This window comes from Macrotis lagotis, chromosome 4 (assembly GCF_037893015.1).
Source record: "Macrotis lagotis isolate mMagLag1 chromosome 4, bilby.v1.9.chrom.fasta, whole genome shotgun sequence".
NCBI lineage: Eukaryota > Metazoa > Chordata > Mammalia > Peramelemorphia > Peramelidae > Macrotis > Macrotis lagotis.
This window is the reverse complement of record NC_133661.1, coordinates 90,102,950-90,125,168: the sequence shown is the minus strand read 5'-3', so window position 1 is coordinate 90,125,168 and position 22,219 is coordinate 90,102,950. Positions and strand designations below refer to the sequence as shown.

The window sequence follows — 22,219 nt, the reverse complement described above, 5'->3', positions numbered from 1 at the left end:
GAATGCTATAGTGTTCTGATCCTATCCTTCATGTCAGCAAGATGAAGAAACTGGCCTCAGATTCCATAAGACACTTGGAAATCAAGAGCAACAAGGTCATACCAGACCTGGTAGAAACACAGCTTGACTATCCGATTGTTCCAAAAGGAAGAGGAGGTAGTCACCCCTACAGAAAAGCAAGATGAAGACCACCAGATCCCATGGTGATTATCACTCAGCTAACCAAAATGGAACTCAAGATAACCTTGTGTCAAAAGTCCTGCACGTGAACTATTTTTCTTAAATTAGGAATTTCGCTTCCAGATCTTGTACACACTCCTTGCAAACATGCCCCATGATAAGTCTGAAGAACAAAAAACACTTCCACCTCTCAATCAGATCACTCAGCACCTTGTTCTCTTCTCCCCCCCCCCCCCAGAAGAACACCAGAGGCAGGGTAAGGAGTAAGATATATAGAGGACAAATTCAATGGCTATGCATTTGACAAACTCACCAGTTTAAATGGAGGGACAACGAAAAATTAGGGGGAAGAACTCCTCTAAATCTCAATGTCAAATGTAGTGCAAAAATTCACCTTTTGAAACAAGGATGCAGCATAGTTATATGTCACACATGAAATTTATAGGGTCAGTAACCTTTGGGTGTGGAAAGAGAAACACAAATCTGAGAATGTTGGGGGGTGGGAGTCATTCTGAAACAAGCATCTACTAAAGGAAATCATCCACTCAGATGAAAACAGGTAATATATGCAATAGCTAGCTCAAGGGGGAAAAAAAGACAGATCACAGACTTAATTTTATCCACAGGCTAACACACTGACATCCCAAAGAAATGTCTTAGGTTCTTAATTAAAGAATAATAAAACAGTTTAGAAGGAACCTTACAAATGATGTCCTATAGTATTGAGCATGGCTAGTGCCATCTTCACCACCATCCTGACAAAGTAAACATTAAAAAAAATCATTTCTAAGTTGAATGGCTATCCCATGTATTTTATTTGGAAATTTTTACTGCAAACAAAGACTTTCCTGATGAAATAGGGCTGCTGGTTTTCTCAAGTCCTTTTAATTACTTGTGTCTGTCATAGTCATCTCTTTACCCTAGGCTGCAAAGGCATTTAGATTCTGTCTTCCAGCAAGGTTGTAAAGGTATGGAATCAGACACTGAAAAAGTTCCAGGTGGACAGAATCTAGAAATTATCCCAATTTAAGCCCTTCCATATTGCAGTCCCACAGAAATTAAGGACTCCCTCTAATTGTCCTCAGAGATTAGGATACTTGAATCACAGAAATTTAAACTTGTCTATGGAGTAGAGAAAAGTCACTGAATCTGGGCTCAAATCTGAGTTCAAATGTACATTATATTTCATGTCTTTGTTCAAGCCACTACTTCCTTAAATCTCAGTTTCCTTATCTGTAAAATGTGGGTTGAGAAGTTAAGGTAAAAGAATGGGTGGTGGCTGCTAGCATGGTAATTCTACCCAAACCATGGAAATTAAATTATTCTGATTTGCCAGGCTTGTTTTCAAGATGTTGTATTAAACACAGGTCTGTCTATGAATTGTGAAATATTTTACAACTAATAAAGGATGTGTACTTCTTTGTGCACTCAGCTTCATAAGCCTGTATTTAGTTTAACTGGGTAAGAATAAGTCATTGTTAGTAGACTCTCATGTTACAGTCAAATCTTACATACCAACAGTAAGGGAGTATAGTAAAGATATAAATCGCATAAAACAATAAATAATTTTAAAATGATTTCTATCTTGAGGATTTATTGTTATTTTTTAAACCTACATTAAAATAAAAGAGTATCTGATACTTCAGGAATTTACAAGACCTTTTGGCATAAGGGAAAGAATGAGTGACCTAGAGGTAAAATTCTGCCTTTGACTCTTACTCTATGACCAGGCACAATTGTGCCTCAGTTTCCTTTTTCTGTAAAAGGTGAAAGAGAAAAGATGACTCTAACTAGATGACAGCTAAGATCCCTTTCATCTCTAAATCTATGACCCTCTCATTCTACGCTCTGGAACACCGGGGCAATAATGTTTGCATTACCTACTTTATCAGGTTGTTATGAGGAAACTCTGTAGCATGGGACACATATGTGGGTAATTTCTATTACAATACTTGAGATAACAAGAGGAAGCCATATTTTGACAATCTGACTTGGCCACCTACATCCTTCTGAAACTCCAACCTGGTAAAGGGATCACCACCTTGTACAAACCCAAGGTAAGCAATTATCCTCTTGAGTGTGTGTATGTGTCTTTTTTCAGGTTCATCCTTTCTCCTGGGTGGGAAAGTAATTAAGTGTTTTGGTTTAAAAAGGGACTTTTATTCCAGCTCCAGCTGGGCTAGAATAAACAAAGATCCTGTTAATGTCAACAATGACTTAATTAAGCAAAGTAGGTGACAATGTCAGTAACAACTTGAAAGCGAGATCTGCCTCCTCCCGGGGGTAATATCAAGAGTTGACTGTACTTTGAATAATCAGAGTATTAATCCACGACCTACTGGAGCCAATAACTTTGCACTTGGTTCCTGAAGACAATAAATTCCTATTTCAAAGGCAAGTTGGATTTTTTTTTAACAAAATTAAAGTCTTCTGGAGGTCTGTCATTAACAAACTATATTAAAGAGACCTGAGTTGTTTTTTTGTACTAAAAAAAAAGAGGGGGATAGTGTCAAGACACTGGGATAGAATTACACTATAGAACGAAATGATGGAGCATAGGGTCATTCATCTTTCTGTAAGGGTTAGAATGACCTCTCACTAACAGGTGAACCCTTTTAGAAATTTTTTCCATCTGGACACTTTTTTTCTCTAGCCTAATCCCATAAAACATTGCTAAAATGAACTTCCTAGTTAATTAATCACCAAGAATATCCAAAGATAGAATTTCCTAAGAGAAAGAAACAAGAGGACTGGTTGAATGTAGTCAGAGGATTGGGTTCAAATTCTGCCATTGCTTCCTATATGACCTTGGGTAGAGTAATTAACTTCTCTGAGCCTTCATAGTCCTCCCCTGCAAAATGATCACTTTGGCTCTGTGAAGTCCTTCCCAGCTATAAATGCTATGATAACTCCAGGTTTAATTTGCTATTTACTAAAATTAAATACAGTTCACCAAAACAGGCACTTTATCTCAATTTTAAGTAGAGAGCCTTATACAAGAAACCAAAGCTTTTAACACCTTGCTCTAATTATGTCTCAATGATTATACAGCAAAGATGTTAAAGTAGACAATAAGAAAACAATCAACCAGTTAGTAAATCCAGTTGTTAAGGCTAATGAGTATTCATTTTTAAACTCTTTTCTTGTATGTAATTAGATTCTCTAAGTAACAATCTCTGACCAAAACATTCTTTCAGGGGAAAATCAAGCCCTAGTAGAATATGATGGTGTAGAAGACCTATACTGATACTATGGGCTGTGCTAACCATGACTGTTTGAAAAAGATAGCACTGCTCGGTCAGTATCCAAAGCTCCTCAAAAGGAAACCATTGGCATGTACTGCCAAAGAATCTATCAGTCTACAGAACTGGAAATGGGCATTATGTAGGTGTTAAGATCAACTATATGACTGAAATATCTAGCATCACATCATTTTAAAAACTGATTGGAGGGGCAGCTAGGTGGCCTAGTGGATAAAGCACCGGCCCTGGAGTCAGGAGGACCTGGGGTCAAATCCAATCTCAGACACTTAATAATTACCTAGCTGTGTGGCCTTGGGCAAGCCACTTAACCCCGTTTGCCTTGCAAAAAACAAAAAAAAAAAACAAAAAAACTGATTGGAGGGACAGCTAGGTGGCACAGTGGAGTCAGGAGGACCTGAGTTCAAGTTTGACCTCAGGCAATTAATAATTGCCTAAGTGTGTGGCCTTGGGCAAGTCACTTAACCCTATTGCCTTGCAAAAACAAAAACAAACCAAAATAATGATTAGAGCCTTAAAAGATCATTTAGCCCAACTTTATTGACAGATAAAGAAAATGACTGGCAAATATTTAGTGGTAAAACCAGAAGTAGCACTCATCTGTCTCATCATCTCCCACATATTGAATGACCAGGAATTTTACCCAAAAACCCATCCTGGAGAACTGCTTCTTTCCACACACATACACCTCCCTCTACTTTTCCTCTCTACCAAAGACCTGAGCTTAAATTCCAGCACTAACATTTACTGCCTGGATAATTCTGAGAAGACAACTAACCTCTTTAGTCCTCAGTTTCCTTACATGTAAAATGAGTAAGACGGTCACCAACTCTAAACCTATGATCCTGAGATCAGATTAACTTTCTCATATTATTAATAGGATTATAAAATAAATCCTCCATGACCATCTACTAATGAAATAAATTCATTACCTCACTGTAACAAAAGAAATATAAATACAGATGAAAAAGACCACTTTCTTTAAAAAAAAAAATACACCATGTACTGATGTTACTTTTTTCCCCTTAAATTTTAGCACTACTTTTTCAACTTGTGTTATGACATATACTCAAGGTAAAAGAAGTGATCATGAAAACATCCATTTTACCTCATGACAAGATGAACTTTTAAAAATAAAACATAACCATCAGAAATCAAGGATCTTTCTGAAAATGACTTCAAATCACTATTTGAAAAATACATTTTATTTTATAAAATTAAGTTTCTGTTTGTAATACATATGCAACAAGAATATCAAGAAGTAAATCTTTAACTTATCTGATCTTAGTTGCAAACCCACACCAATCTCCCTTCTCAGGACTATGAAAGCCTTTATTATACCATCAGACCTATTAATTATAAATTCTTCATTCCCTTTCCTTAAGAAAAGTTCAGCATTCTGACTTATGCAATTGCTTCAGGTTAACTGTATCTCAGTGCAGGAAAAGATTCGACCTTGTTCTTCAAAAACATCACATATTTCTAGTGTTCCTTTTGAAATTCTTGAGTTGCCCCATGTAAGAATTCCAATCTTTCCTCTCCTCTCCACCCCCATCACGAATCACCACCATTTGTTTTTCTAGCTAAAGCTGAAAATGTTTGTGATGCCTTCACTACTCCAGCCTGTCTTTCATGTGATCCCATTCCTGATCATTTACCTATAACTCTGAAGCTTCCCCATTACAGTTGACCTGAAGCTGGGGATCATTCATGATGGAGGCGTGCTCCTAAAAAAGCAATGGGGCACCAGGTGGGCAATCAACAAACAGGTTCATTAAGTGGTGATGAGAGTCTGGCTTTTCCTTTTTTATTCTCAGATTACCACTTGAAAAATAACTCGCTACTGATATTCTTTGGTGATGACAGATTTCAGTCTTACGCTGACTAAAGACTTGGCTAATATTATTTCCAAAGAGACTACCAAAGGACCCAATATATCTAAATATATTCAACCTCAATACTAAGGCTTATTGTTCTACCTTATTTTAAAATGAAATTTTGAAAGTTAGGATAGTTCTGGTAAATGTATAAATGAGACTAAGGTGAAATTTACTTTAGAACTAGTCAAAAACAATGTCAAGCTTCTGTGATCTAAACTCAGGGAAATTACATTGACTTAAAATTCAAAAAGACTTCTAGATGTCTAACTTCTCCATTCTGAGCTTCAGAATTATTCCAAAGATAAATTTTTTAAAATTCCAATAGTGCAGGGGTTTGGTGGTTTCCCTGGACAGTTCCTTTTGTTAGGAAGCAGTAGTAATTCTTCGCACTTTACTCAGGTATATCACCCAAGCAGGACTGCTGCAGCAGTGTATGTATATAAATGAATAAACAGGATTCATCCTTCACAGCTTTCCAAGGATTTAGGAAAGGAATAGTGAAGGGTAAACTGCTTGCTGTTTTCCCCAATCAGATTATGAGCTGCAGAAGAAGCATCTTCCTGCTCATGTCTCCCCAGTAAATATCTCTGCTCCTCTAAAGTCATCACCCCCTTCAGTCATAAACCTGATGACCATTTCAACATAAATATGATGTACAGGTAACAGTTAATAACAAAATATAAAATTTCAAAGATTCATGACATTTGCAGATAGAGAAAATTGGAATAAAACTTGGGATCCAAGAAGTGTAAGGAAATAACTTACCTTCAGGTTCTAAGGTAGTATCCTCAACTAAATTGAATGATGGTCTGGCCAGGGAAAATGTTGCCATGGTGACCAAGACCAGGCACATGAATCGACCCCAACTGACCATCTTCACAGTGCCAATCCCGGGTCCTTTTCCATAGTTCCATGTGGACATTAATCCCATCTGAACACCTCTAAACAAGCATGGACCACAAGCACTGCCTTCAGCCTTCAAAAGGCTCGGAAATATGACTGCTATTGTGGCTGCTGCTGCTGCTGCTCCTACTGCTGCTACTGCTGCTTCTGCAAAAGGAAAGAGATTTGGTCTGTCAGTGAAATCATCCTGAATGCCAACTGAAAAATTTACCTTCAACCTAGAGTGGGAGGGTTTCTCCAATATGAAAAAAGAGTTATCATTCACTATCTATGAATTATTTCCATCATCACCTCGGGTCCCCCAGTATTTTTAGAATCAAAGTGCAAAAATGATTGGGGTTTATGCCAATCATTACAAAGTTAGATTATTTCTCCCCTCCAAAAATATCTGAAAGAAAAGGGCATCCATGGATACCACAGAAGAGAATAAATAACCAAAGTTATTTCAGTAATTCAATGTATATTCCTTTATCATGTGGACATTTTGATTCCTCCCCATCACAACCTCTCTTCCCTAGAGCAAAAGAAACAATCCTGACCTTAGTTTCAAGGGCAGTACAAGCAGCAGCTACAAAAGAAAGTTAAAAATACTCGTTGGCAGAAAAGGATTTGTTAACTTCTTTTCCTTCAACTTTGTGCTTGGCAACAATGTAAATGTGAAGGAAGAGCCCTGGTTATAGGCATATTTATGCTGGGCAAGCAACTAGCCCAGAAGAACAGAATGCCCTTCTCATTGTACCAAGGAAAAGGGAAAGGTAACAAACACATCAGAATAAAAACAATTGTTTGGAAGCCTCAGAGAAAACAATTTCTACCAGTTTCCCTTTGGTCACAAATCAACTTCAAATGCAGGTGGTTAACTCTTTCTTTCTTCAAACTGATCGTTCGATTAAAGGAATGAATAAACCATCCTGCCACCATCATGAATCAATGTGTGCCCACAATCACAAATAACAGTAGCCTACTTTTATTTAATGTTTTGGAGTTTGCAAAGTACTTTCAATCCATATTTCATCTGCTCCTCAATCATCCAACCAGTAAGGTAGGTACTATTATCATAAAAGAATCACAGATTGAGAGCTGGAAAGGACTGCAGAGTTCACTGAGTCCAATTCCTTCATTTTACAGATGAAGAAACTGAGGCACATAGAGGTTAAGCAACTTAGCCATGGCAATTTAGGGTGTCGCAGAGACAATCTGAACTCAGGACTCCCAATGCCCAATCTAGATCCTCATCCACTAATTACTCACTGGGGGGGTTGGGGCTAACCCAGGAGAAACCATCTTTGACCTGGATCAAACAGATTGGCAAACTGACAATACCTAAATATATAAGCTACAGAGAAGTCAAGCCTAGGGAGTAAACCAACAGAAAACCCCAGATCATGTCTATATCTCTAAGAGAGCAATGCCGATCTAGGATTTGACCAATAACTTAAGTTTAGCAAGCATTTATCAAAACTTCAAAAGTGACAGTTGTAAAAATGAACTCAACTTGTTATTTTTGCTATTTCCTTGGACCTATATTAACCCTTCTTCTGAAGGATGTTTATAGAAGAGTAAAATGTTAACAAATTACCTTTCATTTTAGCAATCTTCTCAAATATTCAACCTAGAAACAGATTATACTGGATGGGAAACAGCACAGCACTGGAAGTGCTTGACTTCCATGTGTGTCAGTTTCTTCATCTGTAAAATGAAGCAGTTGGACTCATTGGCCTCTACAGTCTCTTCTAACCCTAAATATACCATTCTATGATAATAACAGCATTGACCTTACAGGATGAGTGATGACTAAGAAAAACCATTTCTAATAAGCCTCTTACCTGCTCCCCCATCTCCTGTAATTTGTAGGGCTACAGCAAGTCATTAAAATCACCAGCCTCAGTTTTCCTCATGAGTAAGATGTCAGAATCATGCCTGCCCTACCTACCTCTCAGGGCTGTCATAAAGAACAAATAATGTCATGCAAACATAAGGGAACAGTATTGTTGTTCTAAAAAAAAGAAGTTTACAGCCTTAGAGAATCTGACTCTCAAAAGGCAAGTAGGTGGAGCTAATCACAATTTCAGATTTCAGACTGTGAAGCTCTTGGATCATGCACTGTGCACTTTTTTCTGCAATCTATGGATGCTGACCTTTAAAATAAGGTTTCAAAACAACAGCTTTTCCCCAAATTTCTCATCAACTTGATGATCCAGTTATGAAATTTATTTCAACATTGCATGAGCTTTCACATAATATCCCAAATTGACCTTAACTAACAACATTACCACTGTAAAGATAATTGGCAGAAATAATTTTAAAGAGGATGCAACACTATTTTCAGGAGGAGAAATTAAGAGAACCAAAGGTCTTAGGGGGAGGAGAAACTGTCTGTGTTAATTCTAGACTCTACTCCTCTAAAAAAACATATACACCCATATATGCATATATAAAAATGTATAGAAGTATGCACATACCAGTGTTTTATATAGAGATAATAATACATGTAGATCTGTTCAGCTATATGAATATAGAACCCTGTTTCCACCTCAGTCCCATTTTAAAAACTTTGCTTTTTTGTTTAACCCCTGGTGTTTTCTGTGATAGAATTTTCAGTCTTTAGATTATAATTGCATCTCATTTTAAAACTTTTCCACATACATCTAAAGCAGAAGAGAAATAAACCTTTTTTACTGATGACCACAAATATTCCCAAGGTTGATCAAAAAAAACCCAACACTTTCCTGATCCTTCAGGAGTTTTCAGTTCTCTGACAATCTTTCACTACAAACAAAACTCCTTCAGAGTTCCAATCACAAGTCAATTTTTTTTCATGACATGAATGATCTCAACAGAAGACCTTCTAAGATGACAAAATGTGTCTAGTGTCCCTCAGCATCCTAGAAACAAAACCCTGAAGCGCAGGTCCATAGCTGCCATCATTTTCTCTACCAGTGACCAATCCTATACCTAGACGTTTTCAGATTAAACCCTCATCAGAGAGGCATTCCCTCATTTTAAGGTTGCCAGGGCCTATGACAACATTCAATGAAATCAAGCTCTTTCCTAGTGCTCCCCGCCAGAGTTTCCAATGTATGGCAAGACCTCCTACACTGGATAATTATGTACCTCTATTTCAATGTTTGGAACACAGCCCCAGCATGCTTCTGGCCTCCACAATCCCAGCTTCCTGACTACAATACCATAATCCCTCCTGGAGTCTTAGACTCAGTGAAAGCCGCACGTAGTGTTTATTTTTCCCCTTGAAAGGGAACTCTGTCTCTGTGCTCAGCCTGTACTTGGGGAGGAGCTGTCAGCTTCCAATGATTGATCGTTCTCCCGGCCACCCCTCATCAAGTCAATTTTCACCTCGTCACATACCTGCCCAAATTACTTTGCCAAACAGACAGGCTAGAGAAAGCAGCTTGGGATGCAGGAGAACCGGCCCAGTTCATCCGAGCTACATCTGAACTTTAAAAAGCAAACAACTAAAAGGAAAAAGAAAAACACCCAACAACTAAACAAGTAGTAATGCTCACCAAGATTAGCTTTCAATGTTCTTTTTTTTTTAATCCTATGCCATTGTAGATTTAATGACGATTAGTTCTCCTGGGAGAGATCTCTCTTTTGGAGATACTACGCCAAGAAAATCAAGGGAAGCTAACGCAGTGATGGACCCAGGCAGGAGACCCAAAGCTGGACAGATTGCCTTCATTTCCTAAGGAAAAATCCTTAAGATCCAAGTCTTTCAGCTTTTCCTAAGGGATTACCAGGGAGCCGAGGCGCTAACAAAGTTCAGCAGCTAATGTAAAAATAAAATTCCTCCACATATTTAAATCTCAAAACAAGAAAGTCCCAGACTCGATAGCACGGTCCCTACATGTTAATTCTTGAAAGCGTAAAGAGAATTTGTAGGCAGAGCCGGTCTTTTTTTTTTCTTTTTCTCTCTCAATTTCATTGTTGGATTTCTTTCATTTGCTAGCCTGGAATATCCTGTTTTTCTCCAAATCTTTCACCACTAAAAGGGGGGGGGACAATCTGCATATTAATTGACATTCCAGGGAGAGCGGAGGGGCTACTGATTGCTTTCTATTCAAACTAAACAGGCTTTTCAGATGAAAATGAGTAAAGGCTAGTAGAAGATTTACAGGGATTTGGTACAAAGCAGACAATGGGGTTTTAAATGTTGATAGCTTTTCACACCAAACACATAATGGGTCACTGTGTGAAAAGATAGCTTTTGCTTTAAATATACATTTTATTCATTTGAGAAAGGGAAATTTATGGGTTTCCAAAAACCAAGTTTGTAGGAAAACACCCGGAGGATCCAGGAAGGCTCCCGCCCACCTCGGGCTCTGGGGCTCTAAGTTACTTTTCTGTCTAATTTTCCCAGGGCTCCCCTTGAACCCGGAGCTGCTGCTCCCCATGGACACCCCGGACTTCTGGCCAGTGTGCTCAGACTGCATGTGCGGGGTGAGCGCGTCCCTCTCGGGGAAGGGGATTAGCACTCGTTTGCCATTTCGACGCACTGGCCTTTGAGGGAAAGTAAGAATAAAAGAGTTGAAGCTCAGTCCCTTCCCATCTCTGCGGAGGGAAAGAGTCCATCGGCATCAGCCCGGCTCCCGATGGGTCCTCCCCATCGCCCTCTCTGCAGACACGCTCCAAGGGAGTGGTGCTGAGCTTTCCCGGGACATCCGGGCGGCCCTAAGGGAAAGTGTACCAATGCCCTCCACCCCAAGCCGGAGACCCATTCTCGGCCCTTAGAACTGCTGCAGACGACAAGAATTAGCTGGATAATAACGGGGGACGGGGGCGGGGAGGGGGCGGAGGGAGTAAGCCATCCCTTCGGCCGGGGTACAAACAAGGGATGGGGGGCAGGGGGGGATGTTCGTCTCCATGGATCCTGGGTGCAGATCTCACGTGCCGGGGCCACTGAACTAAAAAGGATCCAGCCTAGGCAAAGCGCCGCCTCTCCCGCCAGCAAGCCCCCCTTTTTTTTGGGGGGAGAGGGGTCTGGGTGCATCCTCGCTGCCTTTCCAGCCTCCGCGCAGCGCCGCTCCCTAGGTGGTGAGTCTAAAGCCGGGCGCCAGTAGGAAAGGGGAACTGGGGAACAAGCCAGACTGCAGCTTTGACAGGGGGAGGCTTGGCGAGGAGGGAAAGAGGGGGCCAGTGAGTAGGCGCTGCATCCAGTCCCCCAAGCCCGAGCCAGGACCGTCTCAGCCTGGCCCCGACTCCGGGAAAGCCAGCGGAGGAGCGAAAATCCAGGGGAATGGGGGGCTCCCCGCGGGCTCCCCGCCCCCAGCCCCTCCGGCAGAGCTCTTCTCCCTCCGGCTTCTCTTCCCTATCTGTTCGGGTTCGCCTCAGACTTGCGCAGCCCCGGTACAATTACCTTGAATGGCAAAGCTCCCAGAAAAACGCGATCTGTCTTTTTTTTTTTTTTTTTTTTTTTTTTTGCTCCGGCAAGTAAGCGCGTTTGAACTAGATGAATCAAAGTGACGAACCCCGGGTCCCTTTGGGGGGGGGGGGGACCACCAGAAGAAAAAAAAATACAATTGTCCCTCAGTTATTCCCGGATCGTGGTGCTCAAAACTTGGATGCAAAACCCAGATTATGGAAGCGCGTAAACATGACTCCCGTGATCCGCGGGCAGGCTTCGGATGGAAGAAGATGGAAAGGAAAAAAGAAGAAAAAAAAAAATCAGCCCTTAAGTTTCATCAACAAAACTTTTTTTCCACTTCTGAATAGTTAAAGCTTGTCCAACACATCCAGCCTTGGAAAAGCACAGAGTAGCTTCTGGCAGAAAACATCGCTCTCCTAAAACGAGACCTCTGGGATCCAGGTAGACTTCATGTAGAATTCCCCTTTGGAATCTGGAGAGTTTTGTCCAATCTCAGATCCTTTCTGCTCCACGCACACGCACACGCACACGCACACACACACTCCCTCCTCTCTCTCTCTCTCTCTCTCTCCCTCTCTCTCTCTTTCTCTCTCTCTCACTCTCTCCTCTCCTCCCTTCTCCTCATCAGGTCACTCCCCGCCTCTGCTGAAACCTGAGCCATTTCCTGGACAGCTCTGCCCGGCTCTTCCAATCAGAATCCTCGCCTGCAAATGTTTAACTGTGTGTTCTCCGAAGAGATGCTCGCGGGACGCCGGCGCTCCGGGCTGGGACGCGGCCATTCACTTTGACTACGCCTCCAAGTGGCCCAAATTCACCCACACACACAAGAAAAAGGGAGCCTTGATACAATCTGGCCAGAAGATAAAATAATTTCTCGTATTCCCGATGACCGGCTACTTCCCATGGCCCGCCCCTTAGCTCCTCAAAGGAATTCTAGCGATTGATAGACAGATTTTGGAGGTTTGTTTAAATAAAGACATATCGGTGATTATATGGATTTTTAAAAATGCTCTTGATTTTATTGAGCTGAATATTATTAGGGGAGGGGTGAAGATAAATGCAACTAAAAACATATAGGCTCCCCCAGAAACTTTTAATCCTGTAAGAAATGACTTGAAATCAAGTTAAAAGAAATAAACTCTAATAAAATTATCCCCCCCCCACACACACACACACACGCACTTCTGCCTCCTCTCTTTCTAAACCCCAAAATTAGTTAAGAAAGTGAAAATTTTAGTCAAGTCAGTTGTTCAGGCCATGCCACTAACTACGTGAACTTAGACAAGTCGAATGATTCACACTAAGAAGTTAGATTGAATGGTCTCTAATTTCCTTCCCAGCTCTAACTTTCTATGATTCATTCATTCTGCTCTTCCTGGTCCATTTGGCTTAATTCATCAGCAGACTATGAATGTTGTACTTTTACTTTTGCTTACTTTAAGGGGAGGAGGAAAATTCTATTTCTTGCCTAATTCCCATCCAATTCATTTACTGTGTTTTTGCTTCAAAATCTATTTTTTAAGAGAAGGAATGTTTTTGAAATCAATGAAACGTGTGAAGAAGAGAAAACAAGTGGTTGGTAGTCATTTTTGTCCCTTAATAGATACTTCAGAAATGCTTAAAATATTTCACAAGCTTAAAAAATATTATCCACTATACATTATTCATTAGAAACTATAGACTTCAAACAGGACACATGGAGGGAATTACTTTTCTTCAAGGGAAATCTATTCCTGCTTCTGTTAAAAAGCTATTGCTTATGTGTAATTTGAAATGCTAATATAAAATTGTATTTTTGTCATTTTTTTGTATCACTTTGGGAAGGGCAATAGAACAGCTGAAGTCTTTTCACCTAGGAGATCTTGAAGCTTTTTCTCTTCTTCTTTTCCTTTGCATTCTTTTCTTCTTCTCTCCTCTTTTCTTCTCCTTTTCCTTCTTTTCTCTTCTTCTTCCTCCTCCTCCTTCTCCTCCTCCTCCTCCTCCTTTTCCTTCTTCTCCTCTTTCTTCTTCTTCTTCTTCTTCTTCTTCTTCTTCTTCTTCTTCTTCTTCTTCTTCTTCTTCTTCTCCTCCTCCTCCTCCTGCTTCTCCTCCTCCTCCTCCTCCTCCTCCTCCTCCCTCTTCTCCTCCTTCTGCTTCTCCTCTTTCTCCTTCTCCACCTCCTCCTTCTCCTTCTTCTCCGTCTCCTCCTCCTCCATTTCCTCCTCCTTTTTCTTCTTCTCTTCTTTTCCTCCTCCTCCTCCCCCCTCCCCCTCCTCCTCTACCCCCCTCCTTCTTCTTCTTGGTGTATTTATATTCTACAATGCCTGGCATTACAAATTCTTCACCGATTAGTAGGGAAACACTACTCTTTCTGGGCTATATTTCCATGTGTATATATTTTCCCATCCAGGGACATAGCTACCAACCATTGAAAATACTGTTAATACATTCTCACATAAATTAATGGCACTGGAAACTGCAGTACCTATTCCCCCATTCATCAATAGCTTTATATACGCTGAATAGAAAGGAAGCATTTCACTAAAAATGACAAATAAGGACACCTATTTTAACATCCCAAAGTAATTCACAGAATTTATTCTTTCTACAGAAGAAAAGACACCCATCTATCAATAGCATCTTATTCACTTTAAAGTGACCAGTTTTTGCCTTTGTGTGTATGTGTATGTGAGTGAGTTAGTGTGTGTGTGTGTGTGTGTGTGTGTGTGTGTGTGTGTGTGTGTGTGTTTTAAGCTAACATCCAAGCCCACAACATCGACTCTTCAGCTTTTAAAATGGTTAGGGGTGGGGAGGGGGAAGAACAGAAGTATGTTTGGAATTTAAGGGGCAAAATCAGTTCTGTCATCATATTTAGGCTTCAAGTGACCTCAGTGGGTCCAGAGAACCTTTCACACCAGTTAGGCTGCTGAATGAGAGAATAATCTCTTTACAGTTTTTTTTCCTCCCTCTCCTTAAAGTGGCTGGAACTTTTTTTTCAATCTGCCTCCTGTGAATGGTGCTGCTAATAAGCCTATTAATGAGGTTCCACAGAGGAGTGTGAATAGGTAAATCAGTCCCAATCTGTTGAGGTTCAGGAGCAAGGGCAGTGAAGCCATCAAGAACTAAAGGTGACAGTTTGCGCTGAAATAGGAACAACAGCTCCAGGTTTCAGCTGAAAGAAAAGACAGACAAGGCCCACATTCAGAATCCTTCTACCCCCTACTGAGCCCTTTTTTCTTTGCAGTTTTTACCCTTTTACAAAGTGTCTTGAGTAGTCACCCATTTTTTTTTCAAAAGCTCTTGAGACGCCTTGTTTTTTTTTTCTCTCTAGTAATGATACCTCAATACAAGGGAAGAAAAATGAGGACACCAATACTTCTATGCACTCTTAAGTTTTAAGAAGCAAATTCTTCTGGGTTTTTTTTTTTTTGTTGTTGCTGTTGTTTTCACTGTACCAGCAATAGAAAGAAATAAGGAAAGGCCAAGGGAGCTCTTAACTGCCAGACTATTTTTTTTAAAAATGATCTCAGTTTTTTTGTGTGTCCCTTTTATATTGGGGGTGGTAGGATTCTTCATCCCATCTGATGCTATTTATACTTCGAAATTACTGACATTTAAATGCTGAATACTGTCCTAATAAGTTCATTAAATTTAGGGAAACAGTAGGGGAAAATGAATTTTAAATGAGGACACAATATTTCACTGAATTTGTGAAATCATCAGTCATTAAATCCCAATATTGTTGATAATTATAAATAGAGAATTAAAAATGAAATTTGAGGGGTCAATTTTTTTTCCAAAAAGCTATTTTTCTGGAACAAGTTTTCTTAACCTGGTAACCTTGATTTTTTAAATAATATTTGGATAACTTACTTCAATATAACTGGCATCCTCTGTGATCCTATGCATTTTGTTTTATATATTTAAAAACATTGTGAGAAAGGGTTGGTAGGCTTGACCAAACTGCCTAAGAGGTCCATGACATACACAAAAAAGTCAAGATTCCTTACTCTCGGATTCAGTGACACTGACCTTCTGGCTGTTCCATCAACAACACACTCCATCCCTCAGCTGCAGGCATTTTCTCTGGCTGTCCCCCATGGCTAGAATATTTTTCCCTCCTCAATTTGGCCTCCTGATTTCCCTGGCTTCCTTTAAGTCCCAACTGAAATCCCAACTTTTACTGGAATCTTTGTCCAAGTCCTCTTAATTCTAATGCCTTCCCTCTGTTAATTAGGACATTTCCTAATTTCTGCATATAACTTGTTTTGTATATATTGGTTTCCATGTTGTCTCCCTCATTAGGTTGATGGCTTTCAGGTTTCCTTCTTTAAAGAGTAAAAATAAAATCCTCATTTAGGCTTAGATAAGACTTTAATGATACAGAAGAGGAGTCATGATGAAGATGTTTTGATTTTTTCAGTTGTATCTGATACTTTGTGATGGCATTGAGGTTTTCTTGGCAAAAATACTGGAGTCATTTGCCATTTCTTTCTCCCACTCATTTTACAGATGGGGAAACTGATGTCAATAGGGTTAATTGACTTACCCAGGGTCACATAGCTAGAAAGTGTCTAAGGATAGATTTGAAGTCAGAGAGGTCAGTCGTCTTCACTCCAGGGCCAGCTGAGTCCTGTCCTGAGAGAATTGGACAGAACCTTAGAGATCATATAGTCCAATTTCTTTTTACAAAAGAAGAAACTGAGCTCGCCTAATGCCATTCAGCTAATAAATGGAAGAGGAAAAAAATTTGAGTATAGGTCAGCTGACCTCCACAGGTAGTGTTTTTAGGTGCTCCCCTTATTTTCATGAGTAGGAAAATGAGCCCCCCAAGGTTAAATAACTTGCCCTAAGATCCCACACAAAGTAAGTGACCAAGTCAAAATTCAAACTTGTTCCCTTGACTCCCCTGGCACACTAACATGTGATCAATTGGCATCCTCCTTCCATTTACCTCCCTAGTTGAATAAAAACACTGAGCACATGGCTCTGAAAACCTATTGATTGGTGTTGTTCACTGATTTCAATAAAGCAGATGCCTCACACACCAGCTCTGCCCTGGCTGGGTCCACAAGATTATTCCCTTTTAGTGGCCCCAGGTCACTTTTAGTAATGGTCACTTCAGTGCCAAAGAGCAATTTCCCTAGAAAATGATCAAATAAAAGCTGCAGATGGCATTATTCCAAAATGTGCGATTGGTAGGGAGAAGCAGATGAAAGAGGTTGTTTTAGCTGATAGACTAGTGACCTTGAACTTCAAAAGAGAATAATGATTCATGTGGCATATTAAGGTTTGAAAACATTAGAGAGAGGCCCAAGGTCACAAAGTTAGTTAACAGTAGGACTGGGACTAGAACCCAAGTCTACAGTCTCTTATGAAAATGCTATTTCCTCCACATAATATATTCTACCTAGTCATTTTTCACTGGGTTTGGGCAAGGTAGCCAACAAATTTGAATGCTTACTTTTTAGCTGTAAATTATCCAAATGAGATCTATTTAAAATGCTGAAATTTATGGAATTATTAACAACTCTCCATAACACCATGGATAGATGTTGTAACTTCTTCAACCATAAAGTTTTATATGCATAAAAATCATGTTTTTCCCTAGCTATTTATTTTAATGTATTCTTAGACCATCCAATTAAAGGGACTGGTGGAACTCTATTACTGCTTACTCCTTATCTATGGATAGCTCTTGGTATTTGAAAGATTCCTCTATTTCCTGACCCACTTCTATTCAAAGTACAATTTACAGTAGCACCAATAGCTATCATAGCACATTGCAGAGAGGAAAATTTTTTTTTCTTGTTATATTAGCCAGTACTGTGCACGCAATTGAAAAGAGATTAATGATGTGCTGTTTTCCCAGCTGAGAATGCCTTCTTTGCTCACCCTTATTGCCTATCCAAATGTTATCTATGCATTCTTGAAGGCCTAAACCAGGACCAACCCTCTAGGAAGGCTTCCCTGATCACACACCTCCCTCACCACTCTAACCAGCTAGAAATGGTTTCTTTATCCCCTGCACAACTATAATACTTATTATTTAAATCACTCACATGAATGCCACTTGTTACATATAATATATAATACATAATATGTAAACATGTGATAACTAATTATACAGTGTGTCCCAAAAGTCAGTGTAGTTTTAAGCTACTTAATCTTATTTTTTAAGCTTAAATCTTAAAACTTCTCTAAGACTTTTGAGACACTCTGGGTATATACTACCTGTTATTTATAACTATTCATATGGATCTTATTACTCCCCAACAAGCCCCATGAACTCAGGGTCTTCTTCTCCACTGCCCCTCTTCTCTGCCCCTTTCACACACTGCTCAACATAATAATGAATATAGATGTTGTAATGGAGAGAGCTCTGATCATCTTCTTAAGTTCAAATTTAACCCTGGACACTTATTAGCTGTGTGAGTCTGGGCAAGTCACTTATCCCTGTTTACTTCCATTTCACCATCTGTAAAATGAATCAGAGAAGGAAATGACAAACCCCTTCAGTATCTTTACGAAGAAAACCCCAAATGGTGTTTCAAGGAGACAAACGTGACTGAACATATTCACAGTGTTATTGTAAATAAAAGGAGCCAGTTAGAATGTAAGGTCTCTGAGGTCCTCACCAGTTCCAAGACCTGCGACTTTCTGATTCCAAATCTAGTACTGTTTGGATTCTAGCAGAACGTCCAGAAAATGGGGATGGTTTCATTTAAATAGGACAACATTTGATTTAATAAATCATAGATTAATTATTCTTTTCATGTTTCCATAATCCCTAAAGATACATCACCCTGCCAGATTCATGAGCAGCAAATAGATAATAGAGAGCATTAGTGAATGGGTTTTTGGTTTTGATGCTTTTCTTTTCTCCAAAATCTGTTAATTTTACACTAGTTGCTGAGAGCAATGAATAATTGTGCAGAGTGAACATGCGATAGCAGAGTGCTCTGAGGACAAAACAGAGAGAGACATGTTTCCACAGGTAAGGCAGAGCTACATTCCCAAGAGCTCCTCTTTGTTCCTTCTGCCTCAGGTTTGTTCCCAGTTCTATTTGGGGCTGTGCTCCTGTTTGCCAATGCCCTCTAGTGGCTGGCATGCACCAAGCGGGCACAAAGACGGTGCTTCTTTCTCCTATACCAAGTGGTCATACCACCCTGGCTTGCCAGCTTATGAATCTAGGTTTCTCTAGTCAAAGGTTAAGAGTCTTCCCCAATTAGCTAATTGTGTTGGGACTTGTCTTCAGTAGGAAATAAGATGTTTTCAAAAGCACACCTCAAATGGAATGCTTTTGAAACTGCTTTAGTCTTGAATACAGAGGATCTCAAGCAAGATTAAAAAATCTGCAGAGAGATAGAAAAGGATCAGCCCCAAGAAGATACTTGAACTGCCTTTAGTTGTTGGTTTGCCTTGGGGTCTGATGCTTTGGCTCTTCCCAAAGATTCAGATTCACATTTCTGGACATCTGCACCCGGGTATCCTGCCAATGCTTCAAACCTAGTGTATCTAAATTCTCTTCTCTACTCTCTCTTCCACAATAAGCCTCTTTTCAGGATTCCTTTATTCTTTCAAATGATTCCATCATATTGATCTTTGACTTCTCTATTCTCTATGAATTCTCTAATCAGTCCCCAGAATGATTCTGAAATATTTTCTGCAAATGATTATTCCTTTCTAATCCTATTGCCACCTTCCTAAGACAGATCCTTATTATTTCTATCTAAACTATTCTAGGTCTTCCCATTGTCTCTCTACCTTCAGGTCCTCCCCCCACCCCATACCAATTTATTTTCCTCAAGCTTTTTAGAGCAAGGATTCTCAATCTTTTGTATGTCATAGACTCCTTTGATAGGTGAAGCCTATGATGTTCTTCAGAATAATCTTTCTTATCTACAATTATAATGGAAGCAATTCTACAATTAAGTCTTAGTGAAAATAAAGATGTAATTTTTATTTTCCCATTCAAATTTATAGACTCCCTGAACTCTATCTACAGATCCCATAGGGGATCTGTAGGCCTTAAGTTAAGAGCCTTTATGTTAAAGGCAATACAGTATGGTGGGAAAATCCACTAGCTTTGGAGCCAGGAGACTATGATTCTTTTTTTTTTTTAGGTTTTTGCAAGGCAAACAGGGTTAAGTGACTTGCCCAAGGCAACACAGATAGGCAATTATTAAGTGTCTGAGGCCGGATTTGAACCCAGGTACTCCTGACTCCAGGGCTGGTGCTTTATCCACTGCGCCACCTAGCCTCCCCGAGACTATGATTCTTAAAAGCTATGTGACTTTGGGCATCTCTAAAGCAGGAATAATGATACCCTACTTAACTCAGGCTTTTTAACAATACATTTTTTTAATCTATAACAAAAAGACACATCCTATGCTTAGAGAATTTACCTAGTTATAATTACTGATACTGATACTGAAACAAAGGTGACATAGGCACTTGATCTTGGCTCCTAGGCAAACTTTGCCATCTGAGTCCAACCAGGAGCTGGCCAATTCAGTCAGGATTGCAGACTAACATCAGAGTGCCTGCTGCCTAGTCCTGGGGAAATAATCTTTTATACTTGGAAGTAAATAAATTACTCAGATACTGAGTATACCAGTCCAGAGTAAGATTATACTTCATTGGCCCAATGAATATACCAAACAGAAATTAAGACAGATTAGAATATAATTTCCTGGTGGGCAGGTAGGGGAAAGGATTAGTGGTTACACATTTTTTATTCAACAGTCATTCTGTCTGCTTCTGTCAATTAAAGTCTCCACCTACCCACCTACCTTTAGTCTCCTCCAAGGATCCAAGACCGACCAGACTATCTCAGGACTGTTGTTGGGGATGGGTTTTGTATACCTTAAAGCACTATATAAATGTGAACTGTTGCTATTATTAATTATTATTATTATTATTATTATTATTATTATTGATCTTATTACTCCTTTGTTTAAAAAAATTCATCTTCTTTCCTTCTTCTCCCTGCCCCCATAAAATAAAGTACATAAACTTTGCCCTCCCTTTCTGGTCTCAATTTAGCTTCCCACCTTATTCCTTCAGGATTTCTCTTTACATTAAAAAAAAATTGTGTCAGAGTTCAAATTTCTGCTTCAAACATTTACTAGCTGTTTGAGCATTTCTAGGAACACCAGTTTCATCTGTAAAATGGGAGTGATAATAATCTCATAGACCTCTTATAAGGTCAAGTGAGATAATTTATGCCATACACTTTGCAAACATCATAGCATAATATCAATGTGAGTGATTGTTATTATACTGGATCTCTCCTCCAGCCAAGCTAAACTACTTAGCTTATCTTTGCCTTTCTCAGTACTCTCCAGCATAGAATTTCAATCAACTAGAGAGCTTCCATCCCTCCATTCTTTCTTACCATCACACCCCTGCCAAAAAAAAAAAACTGGCTATCCTTCTGATGTCTGCTCCTCTTAGAAGGCCTTTGTTGAACGGTCCAACCAGAAAAGCATTTTTTGAATTTCTTACTCCTTCAAAGCTCAGTTCATGTACCACTTTTTCCATGAAGACTTCCCAGATCCTTCCAACTGATATCTAGTAACTTCCTTCCCTAAATAATGTGATTTTTGTTTTATATATATATACATACATAAATAGGTATATATAATTATATTTTATTTTTTATAATTAAGTATATATTATAATAGTTAATTTATAATTATTATAATTTATATATTTACATCATATATAACACAAATGTTATATATAACATACAAATATTTGTCATCTGTGTCCAACCAGGAAATGACCAGTTCAGTCAAGATTGCAAACTAGCAGTAGAGTGCCCGCTGCCTAGTCCTGGGGAGATAGTCTTTTATGCTTGAGAATAAATAAATTACTCAGAGAGATACTTAGTATACCAGTCCACACTAAGATTATACTTCATAACAAATATACACAAGCATATACAAAAATGTATATGTGCAGATATATGCTGTGCATTTATATATATATATATATATATATATATTTACTGTAATATATACAGGCACATACAAACATGCATGCAGATATATGCAGACATAGTTGTATATGTTTACATGTTTACATATATATTTGCCATTTGTTGAGTCATTTCATTTGTATTTGACTCTTTGTGACCCCATTGGGGGTTATTTTGTCAAAGATACAGGAGCGGCTTACCATTTTCTTCACCAACTCATTTTACAGATGGGGAAATTGAGGCAAACAGGGTTATATGACTTGCCCAGAGTCACACATTTAGTATCTGAGGGCAGATTTGAACTCAGAAAGAATTCAGTACTCTACCCACTATACCACCTAGCTGTTCCACATATATTTACATTATATATATATATATATATATTTATATTATATATATCCACTTATATATGTTGCATAGAAGTGAGATATGATTAAAAGGGCACTAGCTCTGGCGTCATATAATCTAGGTTCAAGTACTGACCACTTACATGACCTTGAAATCACTTAACCTTCCTAGGTCTCAGGTTTCTCTATCTACAAAAACAAGGGTATTGACCTAGACATCCCTTCCTGATCTGGATCTGTAATACTAAAATGTGTGTTTAACTCTTGTCTCTACTACTAATTAGTCATAAGAACTTGGGTGA

At 39.2% G+C, this 22,219-nt stretch overlaps 1 protein-coding gene across 9 annotated transcripts in view; it reads right to left on the bottom strand.

Annotated features, from left to right (window-relative positions):
- Positions 1-12,228, bottom strand: part of FGFR2 (fibroblast growth factor receptor 2) — a 111,801-nt gene extending 99,573 nt beyond the window's left edge. For 2 of the 9 annotated variants that reach the window (XM_074233506.1, XM_074233507.1), the window contains exons 1-2: positions 11,598-12,227; positions 6,086-6,370 (exon numbers count right to left, since the gene is read on the bottom strand). In XM_074233506.1, coding sequence (XP_074089607.1) covers positions 6,086-6,251 — 166 coding nt within the window. In that variant the 5' untranslated portion in view covers positions 6,252-6,370; positions 11,598-12,227. Of the gene's footprint in view, positions 1-6,085; positions 6,371-11,597 lie in introns of all 9 variants that reach the window. The other 7 variants (XM_074233503.1, XM_074233504.1, XM_074233499.1 and 4 more) reach the window with 4 other exon arrangements.
- Positions 12,229-22,219: the final 9,991 nt, after the last annotated feature.